This window comes from Muntiacus reevesi, chromosome 15 (assembly GCF_963930625.1).
Source record: "Muntiacus reevesi chromosome 15, mMunRee1.1, whole genome shotgun sequence".
Classification (NCBI taxonomy): Eukaryota; Metazoa; Chordata; class Mammalia; order Artiodactyla; family Cervidae; genus Muntiacus; species Muntiacus reevesi.
The window spans coordinates 65,402,809-65,426,047 of record NC_089263.1 but is presented as its reverse complement, the minus strand read 5'-3'; the positions used below and the strand labels follow the sequence as shown (position 1 = coordinate 65,426,047).

At 64.3% G+C, this 23,239-nt stretch overlaps 1 protein-coding gene across 1 annotated transcript; it reads right to left on the bottom strand.

Moving 5' to 3' along the window:
- Positions 1–703: 703 nt before the first annotated feature.
- On the bottom strand, positions 704–6,414 carry LOC136147001 (collagen alpha-1(III) chain-like). Its single transcript, XM_065906088.1, has 7 exons — positions 6,215–6,414; positions 5,854–5,981; positions 4,712–5,600; positions 3,976–4,643; positions 3,515–3,577; positions 1,380–1,828; positions 704–1,030 (listed from the first exon to the last, which is right to left on the bottom strand). The coding sequence occupies exons 1-7, from the start codon at positions 6,412–6,414 to the stop codon at positions 704–706; spliced, it is 2,724 nt and encodes a 907-aa protein (XP_065762160.1).
- Positions 6,415–23,239: the final 16,825 nt, after the last annotated feature.

The window sequence follows — 23,239 nt, the reverse complement described above, 5'->3', positions numbered from 1 at the left end:
AGGGAATTCACCTCTTCCAGGGGGTGCCCTCCGACCTCCCGCTGGGGGCACCCAGCCTCGCCAGGAATGCGCGCGGGGCCGGGGCGCTGGCCGAGGGCGGGCGCTGGAGCGCGACCTGCTCGCGGACGCCGCAGAAAGGCACCCCGCACCGCCCCTGCAGTACGGACCGTCGTACTGGGGCCGGGCGCAGTGCGCCCCTGAGCCCCGGCAGGTGTGAGCAGAGATCCGGGCCTGTCCCGAGATTCGCCCGCCGCCCTCCCGCGCCGGCCACGTGCGCGACTGTGGGCCGCCCGCCCGCGGTGCGGGGTGCGGGATGCGGCTGCGTGGAAGGCCGCGGGCTCTCCGTGAGCCCCGCCGCCACCCATCTACCCAATGGGCGGGTGGCTGGCTCAAGAATGCGTTCCTGCACCCACGCGCCCGTGCCTGCCCCCACCTCCAGGAAGCGTCCCTGGCCGCTCTGGCCGGGTGGCAGGTGGCCTCCTGCTCAGCCCGAGCGCTGACCCTGAAGCCCCGCCCTTCCCCGTATCCCCAAGGACACTCGAGTTTCTGGCAGTCCCGTGGCCAGGCAGGGGTCGCGGGCGAGGCCTGGCCGGTGGGTGGGTGGGCACACAGCAGATGGGCAGAACAGACCTGGAGCGGGACCTCGCCGGCGCCCACGGCTTCCTGGGGGCCAGGGCGTGGCTCCGAGGCCGGCCTCCCCTCCTCAGGAGCCCTCCTCCATCCCCTTCCCCGGTCCTGGCGGAGGCGGAAGGAGCAGCCCCCGCAGCCCGAGCCTCCGATCCGGCGGGCGCTGATTACTGTAATTAACAGCCGCTGGTGGGGAAGCCCACCGAGAGCGGCTGAGGAGGCGGAGCCGAGCCCCCACCCGTTCCCACTCCCCTGTCTCCTTGGGGTTAGGGTTGAGGCCAGGAGTCCTGGGGTCTCTGGGTGGGTCAGCTGTGGCGGGCGGGGTGGGGGTGTGTGATGGGGGTGGGTGATGGGGGGTGAAGTGAGGCTGGAAGGCTAGGCCCTGGGAGCTCGGGTTCAGAGCCTGAGGGAGCCGGGGAGTGAGATTCCGCCCTGCCCCCCTCCCAGCCTCCCCTGTGGCCTGGCTGGCAAGGCCTGGGCGCGCCCAGTTCCCTGGAGTTGGCAGGGACCAAAGGGCGGAAAGCCGTCCTCCGCCCTCGCCCACTGAGACAGGAATCCGTGGCCCCGGGGGACGGAATCCGCAGCCACATTCCGGGTGCCCTGGTCGCCACTGGGCAAGGGTGGGGCAGGGCTGGGGCGCCAGGCCTGGCACCGAGGAGTGTGGGAACCCTGTGCTGCCAGCACCCGGCTGGTGGCCCTCTCTGCCAGCCTGGCTGTGGTCGGTACCCCTCTGTCCCCCTCGAGAGCCTCACAGGGGCCAAAGTGGGGTCCACGGTGGTAGGAGGGGGTGGTGGGTTCTGGGTATCTCCTGCTTGACACCCAGTGGGGTCAGCCTCACCACTGGGGGAGGCGCAGCCCAGACACCCCCCCCGCCCCAAGGTGCTCTGCGTGGGCAGGCCCTGCCCCTCCTGGGCCAGCAGGGGCCTTGGAAGGGAGAGGGCAGCGGTGGGCTGCCCTGTAGGGGTCACGCTAAGCGACAGGGTCCTGGCCCACTCGGATGTGCTCACACACGTCTGCACCCAGCCTGTGGCGACTTGCTCACTGGCAGGAAGGTGGGTCCGCTTGTCCTGGTTGCAACCCCAGAAGTTCCCCAGAAGGGTCTGTTCCCTGCTGGCTGGGGCAGAGCCCCTGGGTGCAGAGCCATTGGGCTGCAGGTGTGGCGGCTTCCAGATGCACCTGTGCTGGGGGTGGGGGTGGAGCCCTGCTCAGAGGAGGGGGCAGAGTCCAGCCGGGCACTGGGGCCAGCACTCTGTCCAGTAGTTGGCCCCGTGCAGCTGAAGCAATGCCTTCCCACCCCCATTTTGCAGATGGAGAAACTGAGGCCCAGAGAGGTCAGGGGATTTTCCAAAGTCACACAGCAAGGTGGAGGCGACACAGCAGATTCAGGGTGGACTTGGAGAACCCTTGGAGACCTGAACCTTATTTTCCTGAGAGCCTAGGCGGGTGGCATCCCTGTCTCTGGCCTCAGTTTCCTCACCTGGGTAGTGGGCTCACAGTAGCCACGTGGCAGAGCCCTCACGAAGTCAGGAGGCGCCGGCCAACAGTCGGTGTCTCCTGCCCCTACTCCCCACTCCCAGCACCCAGAGAAAAGGCTCTGATCCCACATCCGAAACAAGGGGCCCCCTGGTGGCCACTGGTGGCGTGAGGCCACCTGTCCTCCGCCCTTGAGCCATGGAAGAGCCTTGGCCTCGTGGGCGAGAAAGCCCCTGAGGGGGGTAGGGGGCAGAGGGCTACTGGGTTGGAGTGTCCATGGGGGTCCAGGCAGGGGAGACTGCGAATGGCGCCCCGTCGGGAGCTTGGGTGGATCCTGTGGGTAGCTGGAGGCTATTGTGGCTGCGGGTCAGGGTCCCCTGGAAGATGACCGCAGGGGAGGCAGGGACTGGGACAGGGTTCACATGTGAGGGGACAGCAGCCCAACTCTGGCGGCACAGAGGCCCCGGGGGTGCTCAGTCATGTGGTGTGGTCGGCCTGAGGCCTCGGCAGGTCCGGGCTGGGAGGGGTGTTGGCCAGGTGCCCACAGGCGCCAGGAGACTGGGGTGCACACCCCCTTTCAGATCCCAGCGCGGTCCCCTCTGCTTCTCCGTCCTCGGAGGCCCGTCCTGACCCTAACTTGTCCCCGAGAAGCCAGCAGTGCGCCAGCCTGAGAGGGGCTTGGGGCTCGGGACCCCAGTGAGTGAGCGGACGCGGCCCCTTGTCCTCCCCGGCTCCCTGCACGCCCCGCGCTCTGGCCCGGGGTCTGGTCACGGGCACTGTGCCGCCTCCCCGGTCAGAGCTGGCAGGTGGTGATGGCCAGGGGCAGGAGGGACGGGGCTAGGGTGGACAGAACTCAGGGCCATCCTCTGGGCCCACGCCCCAGTGGGGGAGCGCAGAGAGGAGCCGTGAGGGGCAAGGGTCGTGGGCACAAGAGGGGCCCGGCCGGTCTGTGGGAGCCCGCTGGCCTCTGGGTAAAGGGCTGGGCAGGGGCTGCGGGGCACTCGCCTGGCCTCTGGGCTCAGAGCGCAGGGACACGTCTTAGCTTGTAACCTGTGGCCCCTGCTCCTTCCGCTGCCAGCCCTGGGGGCGGTGGGGTGCGGGCGGGGCAGACACAGGCCTGGGAAGCCACCTCGGGCCCCATGCACCCTAGCGCTTCTGCTTCTGGTGGTAAGAGTCCCCCCGCGGGTCACCAGCGCCCAGCATATCTGCCCAGAGGACCCCTCCTCTCTGGGACCAGTCAGCCCTGGCCTTCGCTAAGGCAACCCCCCTGCCGCACCATCCTTGGTGCCTGTGGCCGGGGCATCAGGAGACGGGGCTCCCCGTGACTGGCTCCCATCCCTGGGTTCTGTTGTCACCTGAGCCTGGAGGTTGAGCTGGGCTGGATGTCTGTGCCCGGGGCACAAGCCTGCCCTACCCAGGAGCTGGGCCCACCACACAAGCTGGGACCCCCAGGTGGCAAAGCGCTCCTTGGTGAGGGCTGACCAGGGCGAGAAGGGGGGCTGCGCAGACCTGGGGCCCAACGTCCCCAGGGGCTGGCACCTGTGACCGCCCCGTGCATTCACACAACTCCCCATGGAAGTGACCAGCGTGTGTGTGTGCGTGTGTGCGTGAGTGCTGTGGGCGCACGGACACAGGTGTGCGCCAAGTAGGCAGTCACACCAGCACACACTCACAGGCCCACACCCTCACACAGCAAGGAGCACAGACCACACACACTTGGTGACCGGCCCCATGCACGCCCGTGATTGAGCGGACCCGAAGCAGTGGGGAGGGGGCTCCTGACTGGGTCCCTGTGTCTCCTCCAGGGTACTGGGAGCGCGCCCCTCCCCACCACCACGGGTTCACCACACACGGATGCAGAGAACCCTGACCAACCCTCCTGCGATGGAAGAAACAGGCCAGGCAGAGGGGCATCGAGGCAGGTGGGACTCAGACGGGTGGTTGGGGGTGCCCGGACCCTCAGGGCGGCCGGGCGCAGCACGTGGAGGAACCCGGGGGCAGCTGCGTGAGGAGGAGGGGGTCGGCGCCCGCCCCGCCCCGTCAGGGAGCCGGCCTCTCCTTGCCCCCGCGGGCTGGGGCCGGCCCAGGGCGGAGGGGTCGCCGAGAGCGCCGGCTCCCCGGGAATTCCAGGCGCGTGTGTCAGCGCGCTCGGCTTCGCCGCCCCTGCGGCCCCCTCGGCCCCCTCGGCTGTTTGGCGCGGAGAGCTGGATTCTCGAGGGGGCGGGGCGGGGCGGGGCCCGGGCCCCCCCCCCGCACCCCCAGAGCGGCCCTGCCAGGAGCCAGGCTCCCTCCACTCCCTCCTAATTTCTGCGACCCGAGGGTCGCCGCTCCCCCGGGGAAGGAGCGGGGAGGGCCGGCACAGGAGGACTCGGACAGGGGAAGGGACGCCACCGGCCCTGGACGCCCGCGCGCACCGGGAATTTTCATCCGCTTGGGGGAGCGGGCCCAGCCCTGCCCGACAGACAGATGAGACCCCCCCTAGGTCATGGCCGTCCAGCTGTTTCTGTGCAGACCTCTCCGTGAGCTGGGGGCGGCGTCTGGATCTTGAGCGCGAATCCCAGTTGGGCTTTGATTTTCGCATCTGGAAAATGGGAACCAGAGCAGTACCTACCTCGCAGAAGACACCACGGCGAGCGCCGCCAGTGCCCGGGATAGGGTGCTTCCTGGGAACCCGGGGTCGCGGCCCGCTCCGGGGCGCGTTGGTGCGGGGACCCAAGACACCCACCCTCCCCGCCCTGGCCCGCTCGGGGGCTGCGTGGAGCCCCTCCGGGCTGCACACACCGAAGTCTCTCCCCGCCCCAGGCCCGCCCCGGCGCTGCTCTGCCAGCGGCCTCGACAGGCCCCGGCGCGCTCAGGCCTGCGGGGCGAGGGTGGGTGCGCGCCGGCCCCGACCGGTACGCGCCCGGGGTCGGAGGGGGCAGGGGCGGCTCTAGGCGGCGGGAGGGGGTGGAGGCGGCGAGGGGCTGCGGCAGGGTCCGGGGCGGAGCGGGCTGGGGAGCTCGGTACCGTGGGGCCGGGCTCGGGGTCTAGACCGGGTGAGGGGAGGGCGGGGGGAGCCGGGCGTCTCCGGACCCGCTCGCGGGGCGGGGGCTGCGCGAGACCCGAACCGGGCGCTCCCGCGGCCGGGCGCCCCGCTCCTCCGCGTGCCCCTGGGCGCCGCTCGCCCGTCTCTCCGAGGGGGAAACGGTGAGTCCCGCGCGCCCGGGGGAGGGGGTCGGGCTTTGTGTCCCAGCGCCCGGCGTGGTGAGGGGTCGCCGGGGTGCTCGTGGTAACGCAGACGGCACGAAGGGGTGCGGGGCAAGCCAGCCGGCGGTCTTGGGCCGCGCCTCCGCCTCCCTCTGCCCTTACCGGCCCCTCGCGGCAGGGGCTCTGGGCCGCGAGGCGCCCGCGATCCGGGGAGCCCCGAGCGAGGCCCGCGGACGCAGGGCCGATGTCGGCCAGCAGGCGGCGCAGGGCGGCCGGCAGAGCCCCGCCGACCCGCTTCCCTAGGCCCGGCCGCCCTGTCCCGGAGCGCCCACCGGGATCGCAGACGGGGACCCAGGCCCCCGAGCCTTCGCCTCATCTTGAAGTTTGCGTGCAACAGGGGGGCAGGAAGGCGGCTTCTTGGGGGCATTAGGTGCATGAAACTTGCGGAGCCCAGCTGTGTCCCTAGGAGGTGACCTTGAACACTCAGCCCAGGCTCTGCCTTCGCTTCCCCTGTGAAAACAGGGGGTGGGGGCGGGAAGAGAATTCCCCGCTGCTGGCCGGCCTTACCCCAGGAGACGCTGGCCTTCGGGAGGCTGGGCCGCTGGGTTGTCCGGGGGAAGAGGGCTGACAGCTGGCCTGCTGAAGGCGGCGTGGGTCCCCGCTCCGCTCCCGGCGTGGCTGAGCCAGGAGAGCCTCTAGGGACAGAACCCCTGCCCTGAGCCCAGGGACCCTGTGGGGCTGGGCCTGGGGCTGGACGCCTGGGAGGGCCCGCCTGTCCGCAGGGCCCGTGGAGAGTGGGATGGAGGAGGTGGGGGGCCCCGGCCTGCAGCAGCGCCCCCACCCCAGTCAGAGGTCGGCCGAGGCACCAGCCTGAGGGCACTGCGCTCATAGCAGGCCTCCAGCCCCAGACTCCTCCCCAGACCCTGGCCTTCCGGTGTCCTCCCGGTGGAGGGAGGAGCCGGACACCCCTCTTCCAGCTGCGGCACTGCCCGCACCCTGCCAGCACTCGCTGCGGTGCCCGAGGCTGCCCACCTCACTACACCTCCCCCCGCCCGCCGTGTCCCAGCCATCAACCGTGCAGCCTTTCCTGAGCCCTTCCATGCACTCGCCCTGAGGCTTGGCTTCCATGTTGCCCTCAGAGAACCCTCTTCTGGGCCTGGGCAGCAAATGATTCGCCCAGAGGGCCAGGGTGTCCACCCGCTGGACAGTCCAGAGAAAGGTTTAGCCCTTGCCTGGCTCCTAGGAGGCACCCTCTGAGCCCCTGGAGTGACTGAGACAGCCTCTCCTGAGCGCACAGTCGGCTCTTGACTGAGTGGTGGGCGGCAGCAGCCCCAAGGCGCCAGCCCTCGGGCCTCTGTCCTTGGTTTCCTGTTTACCAGGGCACAGGGGCTGAACGCAGCGCCCCGGCTTGTAGGCAGGCCTCCAAGTGAGAAAGCGGGACTGGTAGGGAAAAGGGAGGGGCCTCGTGGATGGATAGAGAGCTGGGCGGATGGGTGCGTGGATGCAGGAAGGGAGGGATGGGGTGTGGATGGATTGACGGGTGGATGGAAGGGCATGGATAGATGGACGGGTGGATGGAAGAGCATGGATAGATGGGTGGGCGGATGGAAGGGCATGGATAGATGGGTGGGTGGATGGAAGGGCATGGATAGATGGGTGGGTGGATGGAAGGGCATGGATAGATGGGTGGGTGGATGGAAGGGCATGGATAGATGGACGGGTGGATGGAAGAGCATGGATAGATGGGTGGGCGGATGGAAGGGCATGGATAGATGGGTGGGTGGATGGAAGGGCATGGATAGATGGGTGGGTGGATGGAAGGGCATGGATAGATGGACGGGTGGATGGAAGAGCATGGATAGATGGGTGGGCGGATGGAAGGGCATGGATAGATGGGTGGGTGGATGGAAGGGCATGGATAGTGGGTGGGTGGATGGAAGGGCATGGATAGTGGGTGGGTGGATGGAAGGGCATGGATAGTGGGTGGGTGGATGGAAGGGCATGGATAGATGGGTGGGTGGATGGAAGGGCATGGATAGTGGGTGGGTGGATGGAAGGGCATGGATAGTGGGTGGGTGGAGAGATGCATGAGAGAGCAGGTGCAGGGCGCTGTTCGTTGCAGCACACAGGTGGGGGGATGTGAAGTTTCACTGTGCAGTTCTTTTAACTGTGCTGCGTTTGAAAATATAATACAATGTTGGGGAAATGTTTGTAGATAAGGCCTGTACCACACACGTGCACACGCTGCTGAAAGCTCATGGGCCGGGACTTCCCTGGCGGTCCAGGGGTTAAAAATCCGCCTGCCAGTGCAGGGGACACGGGTTAGACCCCTGATGCGGGAAGATCCCACGTGCTGTGGGGCAGCCAAGCCCGTGGGCCACAACTGCAGAGCCCGCGTGCTGCGAGCACTGAAGCCCGTGTGCCTGGGGCCCCTGCTCGCCGCAACGGGAGGACAGCCTGCAACAGCAATGAAGACCTGGTGCAGTCGAAAACAGGTAAGTGAGTTAATTAACAGAAGCTCCTAAAACATCATGAGCCTAAGAAGAGATCAGATTAAATACCCAGAGCTGAGTGACAATAGAAACACTGTGTATCCAGACTTGCGGGGTGCCTGGGCAGCAACAGCGGTGCTTGCCGATAATGGGAAAGAAAGAAGCCCCGGGTCTGTCAGCCGCATCCCCGTCTCGCGGGGGAAGGGGAATAGGAGGGCTGCAGAGGGGCCAGAGGGAATAGTTCATACTTGGTTGCACCAGTAGCCGATTAGCTGGAGCATTGGTCAAAATCAGACAGTACTCCTGAAGAGGGACTACGCTGAATGCAAGTTCTCCCTGAGTTTTGCAAATCAAATGAAAATGCTGGGGGGAAAAGAAAGCATTGATGGGGGGACAGAATGACCCTGGAGAAAGCTTGAAAATAGAGATAAAACCAAGCTTGGGAAAGGATGAAACGGGAAGCAAAGGTGAAGGAATAGGTCTGCAAAGATAAAGTTAGTTCTTTAGAGAGAATCAACCAATGAAACAGACCAGCCTGTGAGAAAAAGGAAAGAAGGACTTCCCTGGGGGCCAGTGGCTGAGTCCACGGTCCTGAGCCAGGGGCCCGGGTTCCATCCCTGGCCAGGGAACTAGGTCCTGCATGTCCCAACAAGAGTTCTCAATGCTAAGTGAAGATCCAACATGCCACAGTTAAGACCTGGCATTGCCAAGTAAACAAATCATTATTTTTAAAAAAGGAAAGAAAAAACACAAATTAACAATATAAATCGAGAAGAAGGTGCAATGTCAGACTTAAAAGGAACTGAGAAACCACAAGCAGAAAACGCTTGCAAAACGTGTATCAGATAAAGGATTTGTTTTCAGAATAAGTAAAGAACTTCCAGGATTCAACAGTAAGGGAACAAACAACCTGATTTGAAAATGGGTCAAACATAAAGGTCCATATAGTTCAAGCTATGGTTTTTCCAGTGGTCATGTATGGATGTGAGAGTTGGACCATAAAGAAGGTTGAGCACCAAAGAACTGATGCTTTTGAACTGTGGTGTTGGATAAGACTCTTGAGAGTCTCTTGGACTGCAAGGAGATCCAGCCAGTCCATCCTAAAGGAAATCAGTCCTGAATGTTCATTGGAAGGACTGATGCTGAAGTTGAAGCTCCAATACTTCAGCCACCTGATGCGAAGAACTGACTCATTGAAAAAAGACCCTGATGCTGAGAAAGACTGAAGGCAGGAGGAGAAGGGGACGATGGAGGATGAGATGGCTGGATGGTATCACCGACTCAATGGACATGAGTTTGTGCAAACTCCGGGAGATAGTGCAGGACAGGGAATCCTGGCATGCTGCAGTCCGTGGGGTCACAAAGAGTCGGACACGACTGAGCAACTGCAACAACAGAAGACCTGAACAGAGCGTGGAGGAAGGTGTCCTGGTGACGGCAAAGAAGCACATGAAAAGATGCTCCCTCCCCGTGTCATTAGGCAAATGCAAATTAAGCCACAGTGCGATACCACCTGTGAGAGGGCGGCAGAAACTAGTAACACGAGTGAAAGAGCAACACCACACGGGAAACTGCGCGGCAAGTCCGTGAACAAAATCGTGAACGAAAACTTCCGACGCGACGCCGGTGAGAAGGCAGGGCGGTGTAGCCTGGCGGAAGAGCGGGGTCACAGCTCAGCAACTGGTGACCCAGGGCTTCCAACTCCTGATATTCACTCAAGAGAAGTGAGAGCTCACGTCCTTGCAAACGCCTGCGCATGAACCTTTACAATAGCTTTATTTACGGTTGCCCCAAACCGGAAGCAAAAGAGGTGTCATCCGGCTGGCGCGGCGCTGGCCCCTGCGATCCGTCCACGAGGTGCCTCCCGGTGGGCATGAGCCCCCAGCACCTTGTCTGCAGGAAAGACTCCAGACCCCAAGGGCTGTACAGGTCCGTTCACGTGACGTTCTGGAAGAGGCAAAATAAGAGAGGGCGATGACAGATGAGTGGTTGCTAGGCATTGGGGCAGGATTACCTCTCAGGGGCCGCAGAGGGGAGCGTGGGGGTGATGGAGCTATTCCCAGCACGACTCTGGTGGGTACGCAGTCGGGTGCATTTGTCAAAACCTACAGAACTGGGGCTTCCCTGGTGGTCCAGTGGTTAAGAATTCGCCTGCCAATGCAGGAGACCTGGGTTCGGTCCCTGGTCCGGGAAGATCCCACCTGCCGTGGGCCAGCTAAGCCCATGAACCACAACTATTAAGCCCGCACTCCCTACAGCCCATGCTCCACCACGGGAGAGGCCTCCGCAGTGAGAAGCCCCTGCACCACAACTAGAGAGAGCCTGTGTTCAGCAACAAAACCCAGCACAGCTGCCAATCAATAAATACACTCACTTAAAAGGAAACCTACAGAGCTGGACGCTGCAAAAGGAACTTTACTGCATGTGTGTGAAGGTTTTTTAAAGTGCAAAAACACCATTTCAAAAGGCAGATAATAAGAAGGCACTGCAGACTACTGTATATTATTTCTGAAAACATAAATGAAATGAACAAATCATTACAAAACTGGAATGGGCTAGAGGGAATGAAAAGCTTGAATGAAGCGACACTCAGAGTCTTCCCACACAGACACCTGGAGCTGGAAGCACAGACACAGACGGTGACCCACAGCCAGGGTCAGCTCTCTGGCCAGGTTGGCAGGCGACCCTCGGCTCCAAGGGGCAGGGAGGAACCCGGGGGCAAGAGCGCGGGACGCAGGCAGAAGTGGCAGCCCGCGGCCACAGCAGGGGACGGAAGCCTGTCCACTGTCTCCCTGACGTCGGTCGGGGTTTGGGGCTCAACCTGAGACCCCAGACCCCACTGTGGCACCTGAAGGTGAGATCCAACACGTGGACACGTGTCCGTAGCACTCGCGCTTCTAGAAGGGCCCTGTCCCCTGTCCCCACGGGGTGGCCTTGGGGCTGCCCAGCCCGGTGCTGGGTCCCTGCGAGGGGGTGACACGGAGCCGCCAACAGCAACGGGAAGTTCACAGTGGAACTGGGGCCTGTGTGCAGAAAGAAGTTAGGATACAAGTTTCCTGGGCTTCCCTGTGGCTCAGTGGTAAAGAATCTGCCTGCAGCTGGAGACGTGGTTCAATCCCTGGGCCGGGAAGATCCCCTGGAGAAGGGAACGGCTGCCCACTCCAGTGTTCTGGCCTGGAGGATCCCACGGACGAGGAGCCCGGCGGGCTGCAGCCCCTGGGGTTTCGGAGAGTCGGACACGACTGAGCGGCTAAACACCACCAGGTTTTCTGTGCAGGGTCACACCGATGCAAACGGGACCAAGGGGAACGGAAGAAGCAAAGTGACCTCCGTTGGCAGATGCTGTGATCCGATGTGTAGGAAATCCTGAGGATTCCAGCTGAGGGGCAGGATACAAAGCCAACAAGGAAATCAGCTGCGTTTCTACTCGGTAACAGCAGAGAAGCTGGGAAGGAAATTAGGAAGTAAGTTCCATTCTGTTCTCTTTTTTTCCTACGCTGTGAGTCCGAAGTATTTGCACTCCTGCCAGTTCCCAAGGCATGTGTTGTGGGTGGTTGGGGGCAGAAATCAGTTCCATTTTCAGCGGCATGAAAAATAATAAAATACTTAGGAATTGCCTGACTCAGGGAGGATAGAAGGCTGCAGCGTGGCAGCCGCAGAGTGCTGCAGGAAGAAGTGAAAAAGACGGGGAAGGCCACAGCCCGCTCAGGGGCCAGAGGGCTCCCTGTTGTCACAGAGCGGGTCTGCAGTCACCGCAGCCCCTGCCCAAGCCCCAGTGCCGTGACTGGTTTTGTTTCCTTCTGTCTGCAGAAATAGAAATGCGTGCTCAGACGCTCAGTCCTGTCCGACTCTCTGCGACCCCATGGCCTGCAGCCCACCAGGCTGCTCTGTCCATGGGATCCTTCAGGCAAGAACACGGGAGTGGGTGCTATTTCCTTTTCCAGGAGGCCTTCCCGACCCAGGGACCGAACCGTGTCTGTCGTGTCTCCTGCATTGGCAGGCGGATTCTTTTCCCACCGTGGCACCTTGGAAGCCCCTGGAAATAGAAATATCCACCCTAAACGTCACGTGAGGCCTCAAGGACGCAGTCCTGGGAATGCACCCTCGGGGCAGAGATGGTGCCTCCCCGAAGCCTGGCCGGCAGAGACTGAGGGAGGGGCCGGGGGGTGCAGGAGGACAGGGCTGAGCGGGGAGGGGGCCAGACGGCAGAGGAGCCGGGCCGAGGCTGGGGGCAGCGTGCGCGCTCGTTCCGGCCTCTCTGCTCAGGGGCGGGCGCTCTGCCCACACCCCGCAGGTGCTCACGCCCCTCCTGGGGCCCCGCCTGCACCGCGTCTCAACCCGGGAGAGTGGAGCCCGGCCGACTGCCCGTCACAGGGAGGAAAGTGGGCTGGGGCGGGGGGCAGGGGGCAGGAGTGGGCACATCGAGTCTGCCACAGTGTGTGCGTGTGTGTGTGGTGTGCGCGTGTGCGTGTGCGCCCGTGCGTGGGGTGCGTGCCTCCGTGGCCGCGTGTGTGAGCAGCTGTGTGAACTGGGCTCTCCCGTGCGAGGAAACAGGCCCATGGAGTGAGCCTGCAGCGAGGGGCAGGAAGCGGGGCTGCTCCGCCCCTGGCGTTTCTGAGGTGGGGGGAGCCCAGGCGCTGGGAGTGCAGGCGGTGGCTTCACACGCACACCCCGCTGCCCCGCCCTGAGCAGAGCCCGACCGTGGGTTGGCTGCGCCCCCGCCTGTCACCGGGGACCCCAGCTGCAGGCCCGGTCCCTCCCCAGCCTGGCACTGCCCCCCTCCCGCCCCATCCATGCCCTCCCAACCGCAGCTGGCCACCTGCCAGGACTGTGGGCGCCTCGGGAGGGCCGTGGTCCCTGCCCTCTGGCACCCGCCTGGCCCTGTACACATAGCCGCCGACGGTAAACACTCGTTAACCCGACGGCGAGACCATGTGTTCCGGCCACCCCGGTCCCCCCAGCCCGGCGGCCCCGTGGGCTGTTACCCGAGTGCTGTAAGCTGCGGTTGGCTGGAGCCCCGGCCCCCTGCAGAGGAAACCGGATTGCTTCCGGCGCGAGCAGCGGCTCACACGCCAGCCGGGGTGTTTTTCCACGTGGGGCCGCCGTCTCTGCTGCGTCCGTGGGGGAGGGGGAGCCCGAGTCCAGCGCCCTGACTGCCCAGCCCCGGCCGCTTGCCTCCCAGGTCACTTCCGCTTTCCACTTAGTAGCGAGGGTGAGAGGTGGAGGGGGGCAGCGGCTCGGACCCTGCGGGGCAGCGCAGGGCTCACGGCGAGTTCCTGCCCGCCTGCCCTCCCAGCACCTCTGAGGGCCTCCCCGGAGCCTGGGGCAGCCGTGGGTCGGGGGCCCCCTCTGCGCAGGGCTGCCGGGGCTGGAAGCTTCTCTGTGCTGAAGGGCACTATCCTTCCTGGGCGTTAGGGATGCTTGGCACCATCCCTAGCCTCCAGCAGCACCCTTGGCCCAGGTAGGAAACCCGACACCGTCTCCAGGGAGGCTGTGTCCCTGGGGACAAAACCTCCAGGTTGGGGACCCTGGGCTGCAAGGAAGTGAGGCCCATGGGGGGCCTCGGGGCAGGGCTCTGGGGGGAGGCTCCTGCTCTCACTGGAGACCTGCTGTCTGCGGCTGACCTTTGACAGCAAGTGAGCCTGGATGTAGTGTCCAGGAAAGGAGGCGGACCCCTGGCCACCGCGCCCCTGGCCTGAAGAGGTGCTCCAGGCCGCCTCTTGGCTTCTGACTAGCTCTCCCTGCCCCGGGGGAGGTCACTGGCCACACACACCTGTGTTTCTGCTGGGCAGAGGCCATCCCGCTGTGCCCCCCGAGGACCCCTGACCTCTGAGACCCTCCCTGGGTCCTGGGACCCTGAGGCAAAGCGGGCGGTTCCCAAGGGCTGCTGAGGGTGCAGCAGGGCCCGAGGGCCTGTCCTGGGGAGCGCTGGGTTGCAGCCGGGCCTGGGCCGTGCTCGGGGCGGAGGTGTGGCCCTGAGGAAGAGCGGGGTCCCTGACGGTGGACGGGGTCTGCTGTGGCCCTGCTTGGACCTGATGCGCGGTAGGCACGTGATTAAACAGCTGCTGACGACGCGGGCGGCCTCCTCCTGCCCGTCCCGCAGGGGGGCTGCCTCACCAGATGCTGCCCCACGTCCTGGGGGCGCAGCCCTGACAGGGTGACCACTCACCAGCTGGGCTGGCTCGGGGTTCCCAGCTGGCCACACTGAGTACTGTCCACCAGCGCTCTGCCTGCTGAGGCTCCCTCCCTGGGGAAGCCGGGAACCACGCTCGGGGTGCGTGGACACGCCGTGGCCCGGGCGGGAGTGGCAAGAGCCACGTCCGAGAGGTGCCCGTGCCCCTCGCGTGCCCGTCTCCACCTGCAGAAGCTCCTCGTGCGCCTTCAGTGTGAGCGCTTGTTCATCTTAGCACCTGTGTTCTCCTGTTCCGTCCTCACGTGTTAACTCGGGCCAGGCATCCCTGGCTGAACAGAAAGCCTCACTGTTGATATTGCCAGATTCTTCCCTTTTTCTTTTTCTTTGCCTCATGTAGTGCTTTTGAACACATTTTTAATGCCCTTCTCTGGCCAGACTGCCAAGACACCCTCCTGCACACCGTTCTGTTAACTTCACGGCCTTGCAGACTTTCCCACTGGGGTTCCATTTAGAGCCAAGTCTGTCCTGCCCTGCGGCCCCCACCTGTCTTCCCCCGGAGCCGGGGGACAGCTACCCGCTTTCTTCTGAAGCCTTGCTGTTCTCTGTCCCGGTAGCCGCGTCTTCCCCAACAGCTGGGTTTTTTTTCCCCTGTGTAAAGGAGAAAGTCTCTTGCTACTTTCCAAACCTCTGGTCCTCCAAGTTTCAGTTTCCCCTTTCACCCTCCCAAGAATAATTGTTACTGTCCAGAGGCTGGATGTGAGTTCAGTCTTTTTAAGAAAAACAAAAATCCTTTCTTCCTTCAGCAGTGCCAGGTCAGAATTCTGCACTCAAGTCGGGATTTCTGTTCTTCGTTGATGCATGCGGGATCTTTAGTTGCAGCAGGTGGGATCAGTTCCCCAACCAGGGGTGAAACCCTGGCCCCCGCGTTGGGAGCACAGAGCCTTAGCCACGGGACCACCAGGGGGGTCTCGGGCACAATCTTAGAGAATGGTGTGCACTCATGGGACATATGCACAAGGGATGGGTGGACTCGGGGACCAAAGAGGATGGGGTGCAAACCCGCGGCCCCCAGGGCTTGTGGACTAGAGGGACAGACAGACAGAGGGGGCAGGCTTGTCACAGAGCAGGATTCGGTGGCCGCTGACCCTGTCCCGTGTCCGGAACCCTCTGGTGCCCCCAACAGACACTGGTGATCCTGGTTCCCAAAATACCGCCAGACAAAGCATGCTTGACGCTTTCTTCTGACGAGTGGATGGGTCGTTCTGGAAATTCTGGGGAGAACAGTAATGTCGTTTGCCCTCTTTAGCTTCCCTGGGAGGAGCAATGTTCTGTTGGTGGAGACGGGGTCTAGCAAGGCCTGTTAAGCTGGTGGGCCCAAGCCACTGGAGCCAGACGACACGTGGGCCAGAGCCACGGGGACTGAAGGTTTGGGTTCTCCACGTGGACCCTGCTTTGCAGGCTCTGGGCAGTGGGTCTCCTGGGGCTTCGGGGGGAGGAAGCCTCCTTAGGAGGAGCTGCCCCACGGGCCCCGCTCCCCTCCATCTCCCCTCCTCATCTGTCCCCCAAGCCCTCTCTCCCAGCTTCTGCCCTCCAAGCTCCTCCCTCCTCCTCCCAGATCAACCCCACTCTGGACGCTCTTCTCATCTGGGGGCAGTTTCGTCCCTGCGCCTGGCCAGCACACATCCCGCCCACCTGTCCGGGACCTGCCTCCGCCAAGTGGGAGAGAAGCTGGTGCCCACGTGTGCCTGGGGCAGCACCTCCCCCGTACCCTGACGCTCTGGTTTAGGAACAGCACCCGGGGTCAGCGGGCGCCATGAGATCAAAGAGGACATTTCCCAGCCATTCCCCCAGCCAGGCACGGCCACAGCAGTGCATTCCTGAGGAGGTGGGACCAGAGGCGCTGTTTGGGGATTCTGGCGCATCTCCTCAAAGAGCAGGGGCCCCTCTCCCCTCCACTTCCTCCCTTCCTGACACCTGGAATGCAGATGTGGAGGCTGGAGCTCAAGTAGCCAGTTTTGACCAAGAGACAAGGCACCTGGTTTCCCAAGGCTGTGGGAGCGGCTGGGCCAGCTGAGGGGGAGAGAGAGAGAACTCCGCATGCTCAGCACGGCTGTCTGGGGTTTCTGAGGTGATGGGCAGCCTGTTCTGGGCTGATCTAGAGCGCCCTTTAACTCTGTTGAAACCACGACCCATGGTTCACACTCAGAATGCACCCCACTCAGAGGAAGATGGGCCGGTAATGAGTTTCAGAATCACCAAGCTCTTGCGATGACAACTTCTGTAAAGCCCCTTTCGTTCACAGCTTCTTCTCTCCCGAGGAAGCTCTCCCCAAAACTACCCTGAAAGCCCCTTCTCTGGAGGGCGCTGGGGAACTCCTGGGCCCTTGTGAAAGCACCAAGTCCCGAGGAAACCCTGGAGCCCCCGCTTCCCCTCCCCAGCCCCCGATTCAGTGCCAGCGTCACTGAGGCTCAAGGCGGGGGCGGGCAGAACCCTGCCGCACTGGAGGGGGGCAGGGGCCAGGGAGGCCGGGCAGACTTTCTGGAAGAAGAAAAAACGGTCATCTCCCCAGTGGATCAGGGGTGGCACATTCAGACGGACACACACGAGGAAGTAGGGCCTGCTCCCGGCAGGAGGGGTTTGGAGATGGAGGGGCAAAGCGTAGCGTAATAGCAAAGCTGAAGAGAGGGAGCGTGGGCCCACCCCACAGAGGCGGGGCAGAGGGTCCAGCGGGCCTGGGACAGCTTGGGGGTCCTCAAGGGCAACAGCTGAAGTCGACGGAGGAAACACACCGTCTTGTTAAAACCCCGAGTCCTGCACACTCATGTTCACAACAGTGCTACCCAAGGCAGCCCGAAGCGGGAAGCAACCCGCGTGTCCACCGATGGGCGGTGGATAAGCAGACGTGGTCCAGCCACGCAATGGCACAGGACTCAGCCACGCGGGGAGTGACGTCTGGCACCTGCTCCAGCGCGGGCCGGCCTTGAGCACCTCATGCGGAGTGAAACAGGCCCGTCACAGAAGGATGCTCCTGGGAGAGTCCACTCATCGGGGGTCCCTGGAGCAGTCAGACCCACAGAGACAGAGGTGGGATGGTGGGGGAGAGCGGGGGAGGGCGGGGGAGCCGGGGCTTAGTGGAGGCAGGGTTTCTGTTTGGGGAGAGGAGCGTCCTGGGGATAGATGATGTGGTGGCGGTCACACAGCAACCTGAGGGTGTTGGTCACCACACTGTTCTCTCGAAAGTGGTTATAATGGTAGGTCTTGTTATCTACAACGACCGCATTAAAAATCTCTGAGTCCTTAGTGATACTCAGGGAGAGACAGTGAGAAAGAGTCTGACATCTTAGCTACAGCAGGAGTTGACTTACTGCCCTTTGGCTGGGGGAGCAGGGAGGGCGCAGCTCCCTAACCCCCCGCCACCAGGCCTGCTGGTGCCATCACAGATGGAGACACCACGTGATGGGAAAGTCGCCACTCGGCAGACCCAGTGCGGAGGCCGCCCTGGGGTTGGGAGTTGGGGGTTAAGCTCCCGGTGGGACGGCCGGGGTGGGGGACGAGCCGCCAGGCATGCCTTCATGACGGGGGTCCCAGTGCCAGAAATGCTAACTGAACCTGCCGGAACTTCAGAGCCACTTCCCAGACACGGGAAACCCGCAGTGGGGGAACATCAGATGACGCGGGGAGCACCCAGTCAAGCACATCTAGAATGTGTGGCATTTCGGGGACAGCCGGCCAGGTCACCTCAGAAGGTGAATGTCGGGGAGCCCTGCTTCCGAGTGGGGCACCAAGACGCCCGACATCACCAGGCACGCCCGCCGGCTGCGCTGTACCCGCCGTGAGCCACCGGGCACCACCGAGGGGCTGTCGGGCCCGAGGAGGGCGGGCAGGGGCGTGCGGAGGCTCTGGAGGGGAGCGCGGCGCTGAGTCAGGGACCCGATTCTGCTCACAGGCACGAGGCTCGTCTGGAAGTCTTCGCGCTGGTGTGGGTGGTGGTCACTCGGGCCGCCAGGACTCCCCGCCTTTCCCTGTGAAACCTTCAGAGGCGGTGAGGGGAGCGGAGACCCGTGGTCCGGAGGAGCACGCTGTGCAGCAGGTGTCCAGACAGCGCCCCGAGGGGGCCGCCACCGCCTGCCCCCCATGTCTTCTCAGGTTTGAATCTGTGACTATACGACCCGCTTCAGACGGCGACTAACGTTCCCCTGTGATGAGGAGGTGACGTGATGCTGCAGACAGAATCCGGGGTGCTTGCCTGGTGGAAGGGGGGCCCTGGGAGCTAGCGGCCTCTACTTGAGTGGCCCCCGGGCGTGTTGAGAAAATGGGCTGCAGTGTCCCCCTTTATCCTGCCTGCAAGACACTCGGCCTTCAGGAAACGCACCAGGCCCCTGGCTCCCCGAAACCGCGCTGCCCACACCTGCCTCGCTGGCCGGGAGTTGCGTCGGGAAGCAGGTGGGGTGGGCGCTGCTGCTGCCCGGCTCGCGGCCCCCAGCTCCTCGGGGCCGGCTCCCTTCCCAGGCCCCCCTGAGGAACCCAGGGGAGGGCTCGGCTGCTCTCCTTGACCCCATGGCCACCGCTCGGGGGAAGTAGCCCGCGGCCCTGAAGTGGGCTGCGCTCCTGCTGAGGCCCTAGGTCCTCAGACGCCGAGGAGGCCCCCACGGACCGCCGAGCCTCAGCTCCGCTGCAGACCGCTTGTCTGGGCCTGCACCCCTGGGTGGTGGGTGGCGCCCTTGGCAGTGGCCTGTGGTTGACGCTGTCGCCCCTGGGAAGGTGTTGGGGGGCTGAGGTGAGTCCCATGCCCAGATTCCCAGGCGCCCCACACTGGGCTCTCGGGGCGCTCTGGGACCTCCCCCCCGAAAGACCACTCTGAGTGGGGAGGTTGCTGAGAGGGAGCCAGCCTCCAACTGCAAGGCAATATCCTGAGGAAAAGTGCCAAGTGGGTGCCTGCCCTCCTGGGGCTCCCCGGCCCCGGATGCGCTGAGCAGGGGCCTTGGTTCCACCTGCCGCCTTGCTGCTAGGCACGGGTGGCCCGCAGAGGCCAAGGGGCCCAGCCCTGAGCTGGGCTGGGGAGCTGGGACCGCAGCGGGGGTCCCCAGTGCCTCACCTCAGAGCCCAGAGCCAGCCCAGGGTGACCAAGTGAGGTGGCAGGGCCTCCACAACCCGCCGTCTTCCGAGAACACTGGTGTGTGTGTTAGCCTGGGGTCCTGCAAGCCCTGCCTTCCCGAGTGGACCCTGGGTTCCTGGGGGATCCCATGGACCCCTCAAGAGAAACTCGCCCGCAGACCCCCCCCCCCGGCCTGGCTGGGATCGGCTCCAGGGGGTCCGGGGGCTCAGGGACAGTGCTCAGGCCTAGCACAGGGCACGCTGGCCTTTCCTGCAGGGTCCTCCCCAGGAGGGCCCGGGGAGGGGGCTTCGGTGAGACGGCCGGGCGCTGGGGCCAGGCACTGTCCTGGGCCCGTGGGGCGGTGCCAGGAGGCAGCCCAGGTCCCACGAGCATCCCGGGGGGCAAGGCCTCCTGGTGACAGCCCTGCTCTGTGCCCAGCAGCCCAGGAGGGACCCCCAGGCCTCAGCCCAGGAGCTCCTGGGGGTCCCCACCCTCGGCGTCCAGCCTTGCTGTCGGGGTTCAGTAGGTCCCTGCAGCTCGCGCCAGCTGGCCCCACATCCGGCCCAGCCACCTGGGAAGTCCTGAGTGGAAGCAGCTCTGGGTGTTGCCAGAAGCATGAGCAGAAGCGGCCTGGATCCGTTTTCAGGAAAGTGACGAGGCCATCCTCTCAGCACCAGTGAGAAGACGCCTCAGCCGGTCGGCCCACCCCCAGTTTTGCTCTCTTTGCGGTTTTGGGGAGTTCTAGAGATACTCCTGCTACTTCCTGAAAGCTCTCAGTCGCGCCTGCCGAGACAGCCTGGGGTGAGTCCTGGGCTCCCGCGGGAGCGTCGGGGTCAGGGGCTGAAAGCAGAAGCGGCTCCTTGGGGGCTCGGTCGAGGGTCTTCACAGCGTCCTTCACCGAGAGAGACCCCGGGCACCAGGGCGCCTGGGGTGGGGAGCCTGGGAGTTCTGGGGCCGGCAGCGGGAAGCGGGTGCAGGGGCCTGGCTCCGGCTTGGGGACGCTCCCTGCCTGGGGCCTGGGCCCTCAGGGCCCACACAGACACGTGCTTGCCGCTGGCTCTGGGGACACTGGCGGGGTGAGAATAAAGCCGGGGGGGCTGGGGGCATGTGGGTGTGAGGAGGGACCCCAAGACAGGGGTCCTGCTGGCCGGGCGGCAGGCTGAAGGACGGGGCGTCCAGTGCAGGGTCCGGGGCCTCTGCCAGGAACGGAGGGCCGGGGCTCTGACCGCTGAGGACCGGGTGCTTCCCGCCATCCCTGCCTGGGCGACGACAGGGTGATGTTTTAGGGGACCCTCCAGGCAGCGCTGGGGGACACAGATGCCTCCGGGCACCATGGAACAAGGCGGGGCTGTCCAACCTCACTAGCCGTCAGGGAGACGCACGCTGTGCAAGCCTTCCTAAAGGGGAGTGGTGACGATGGATGCCCGGGGCTGGAGAGCCTGGGCCGCGTGAGAGCAGTAAGCTCGCTGAGCTCGGGGCCCAGGTCGGGAGGTCCCGCCCCGAAGTGTGAACTGCGGGCAGACAGAAATGAAGTCAGCGCGCTGGCGTGAGGAGGCGGGGGTAGGAGGTGGAAATGACCCGAAAGTTCCAGCTGAGGCAAACCGGGCAAAGGCGCTGCAGGGCGGCCACGGGACAGGCCGTCAGCCGCCGCGACCGGGTCCCACGACATGAGATGGGAACCGGGAGGCAAGGCCTGTGGGCGGGCTGGTCCTCAGCGCCGTGGCGGTGCCTGTTGAGAGAGCTCGAGTCAAACCTTTCAACGTTGTTCTAAATGAAGGGAGGGACACGCAGCACCCACGGGCCGTGGCGTGTCCGGGGACAGCTCTGCGGGGGACTCCCCGTCATGTCTCTTCCTCCCGGGGGGTCCAGGGGCCCTTCCGGGACGTGCCGCCTCCAGCGTGGTGCCCAGGGCTGGCAGGGACGGGGCCGGCGTCCACGGCTGCTGGAACCCAAGAGCAGGAGCCCCAGGCTGACCCAGACCACCCACCCCATGGCCTGTGGCTACTGTGGCCCCCACCCCGCCCAAGAGCGCAGACCCAGGACCGCAAGCTCACCAGACCCAGGCCAGCGTTGCGGAAAGGGGGGCTTGTCTTCTTGAAGCCTCCTGCGGGCCTATCACTCCACCTCCCCCGCAGCCAGGACCACCCCTGGGGGTCTCCCAAGGTGGACGGGACGCTGGTGAGGGCAGGGAAGAGCAGGCAGCTGGGCCTGGGCGGGGGGGAGGGATCCCTCTAAGCACCCGACTCTGGGAGAACAAGGGGGGACCTCGGCCCCTGATCCCCGCCCGCAAGAGCCCCAGCCGTGGGTGGGGACGGGCCAGGGCCCTCTGGGTGGGCGGGGTGCGGATGCTGGGGGGGGACAGCCCACCGCCCCCCTGGGCGGGCTGGGCGGTATCCTGGCTGACACGCTGAGGTGGGGCGGACCCACGGCCCCTCCCGGGCCGCTCAGCTCACGGAGTGGGGCAGACGCAGAGGACGGAGGACACGAGAGGAAGCAGGAGGAGGCCAGGCCACAGGGTCCAGAGACCCCCAGAGAAGCCGGGGCGGAGACCTGAAGCCAAGTGGGCATCGGGGGGAAGGGCCCGGACGAGCCCAGGGACGGGCCAAGCTGTGCGGGGCAGACGGCCCGGAGGTGGGTGCCGAGGAGGAACCCACCGGGCCTGGGCAGGGCCGGACTGCGCCGCAGGGGTAGCACCATCCCCCGGGCCTTGTGCCGCGTTCCCGACCCCTGCCCCGCTCCTCCCAACGCGGCCCCCCGCCCCCGCCAGTCCAGGCAGACACTGCCGCCACCCCAGACCCAGAGTCAGAGCCCTGTCTACACAGGAGGGCGGGCGGAGGCGCCAGGCAGGGCCCAGGACGCCCCCCGCACCCCCCGCCGGCCCGGCCAGCCTGCGCTCTGCACAGACCTCTGCCCGCAGGCCTCGCCCCTGCTGGGGGACGCACACCGGCAGTTGGGCCACTTCCTCTGGCTTTTGCAGAAGTGACTTCTAGAGACAGCGGTCCCCCTCTGCTCCCAGCTGCTCAGGCAGGAGCTGGCGGGGCAGCCCCCGGGTAGGGACCACCCACCCAGGTTTCCCAAATCTCAGTCCTGACAGAGGGATTGGCCCCTCGCCCAGGGCGAGGCTGGGGGTCTCCCCCTGGGCTCACGTGGTTCGCGGGCATCCCGAAGGCTCCCAGGTGGGTTGGCACCCCCCCAACAACTGCAGCTCACTTGGGCAACCCTCACAGTGGAGACCCGCCTTCCTGGAGCCCCCTTTGTTGGGCTCAGCTCCCTTCATTGACTGAGGGCGGTGGTGAGTGAGGGGATGGACGGGGAGACCCAGGGACCCCCCAGACCCACACCCACCACTTGGTCAGGACATCAGTTTCAGAATGTTAACGGCGTATCTCGACTCTTTCTTGCATCTCCCCTTTGTCTGTATTTTCAAGGTCTTGCTTATAAACTCTTTCTAAACTGATGAACTTTCTGCAGTTTCAGGTAAACACCTTGGTTTCCTGTTATTTCTGGCTAGCTCGTCTGCTGGCATCACAGACAACCCCACCCGGCGCAGGGCGGGGAGGGGGGTGCCTTTAGCCGCCGGCTCCCCCAGGGGTGGGGGCTGGGTTCCAGGCCGGCAGGGAAGACCCTCCCTCGGACCCTCTCTGGCTGCTAGGACGGGGCCTGTGCTAGGGGCGTCTCTGGTCAGGAAGGAAGCAGGGGTAGGGGCCGGGATGCCGTCCCGGCGGCCCGCATCCCGGAGCCTGCCCGTCCCGGCCCTGGGCCGGGGTCCCAGTCCCTTTCACGGGGGCGCGGTCCATGCACTTTGAATCTCAGGTAGCTGTTTCATCAGGAAAGCTCCTGGAAAGCATTTCACCTGGTCGAAAGTTAAGCACATGGAAGACTTTGGAGGTGTGTTGCCAGACTGCGCTAGAAAGCCTCTGTGCCCGTTTACGCCCCCGTCCCCAGCATGGAGAAGCTCACCTCTGCACTTGCTCGCCAACACTAAGAGTTGAAGCTCTTTATCTGCGCCAACTTCATGGGCAAGAAAAAGATTGGTGTTTGGTTGTTTTACATTCACCTTTTTTTGACTGTATCAGTGGAGTTGAGTGTACTTCCAGTTGAGATGTTTTCACTTCTGTGAACGATCAGCTTTGACACTTATTTTTGTTGGTTTGTGGGAGTTCTTTCTATATTTAGACTTTGCTGTCATATCCCACAGGATAAATACAAGACTGTGTTTTGTCGCTCAGTCGT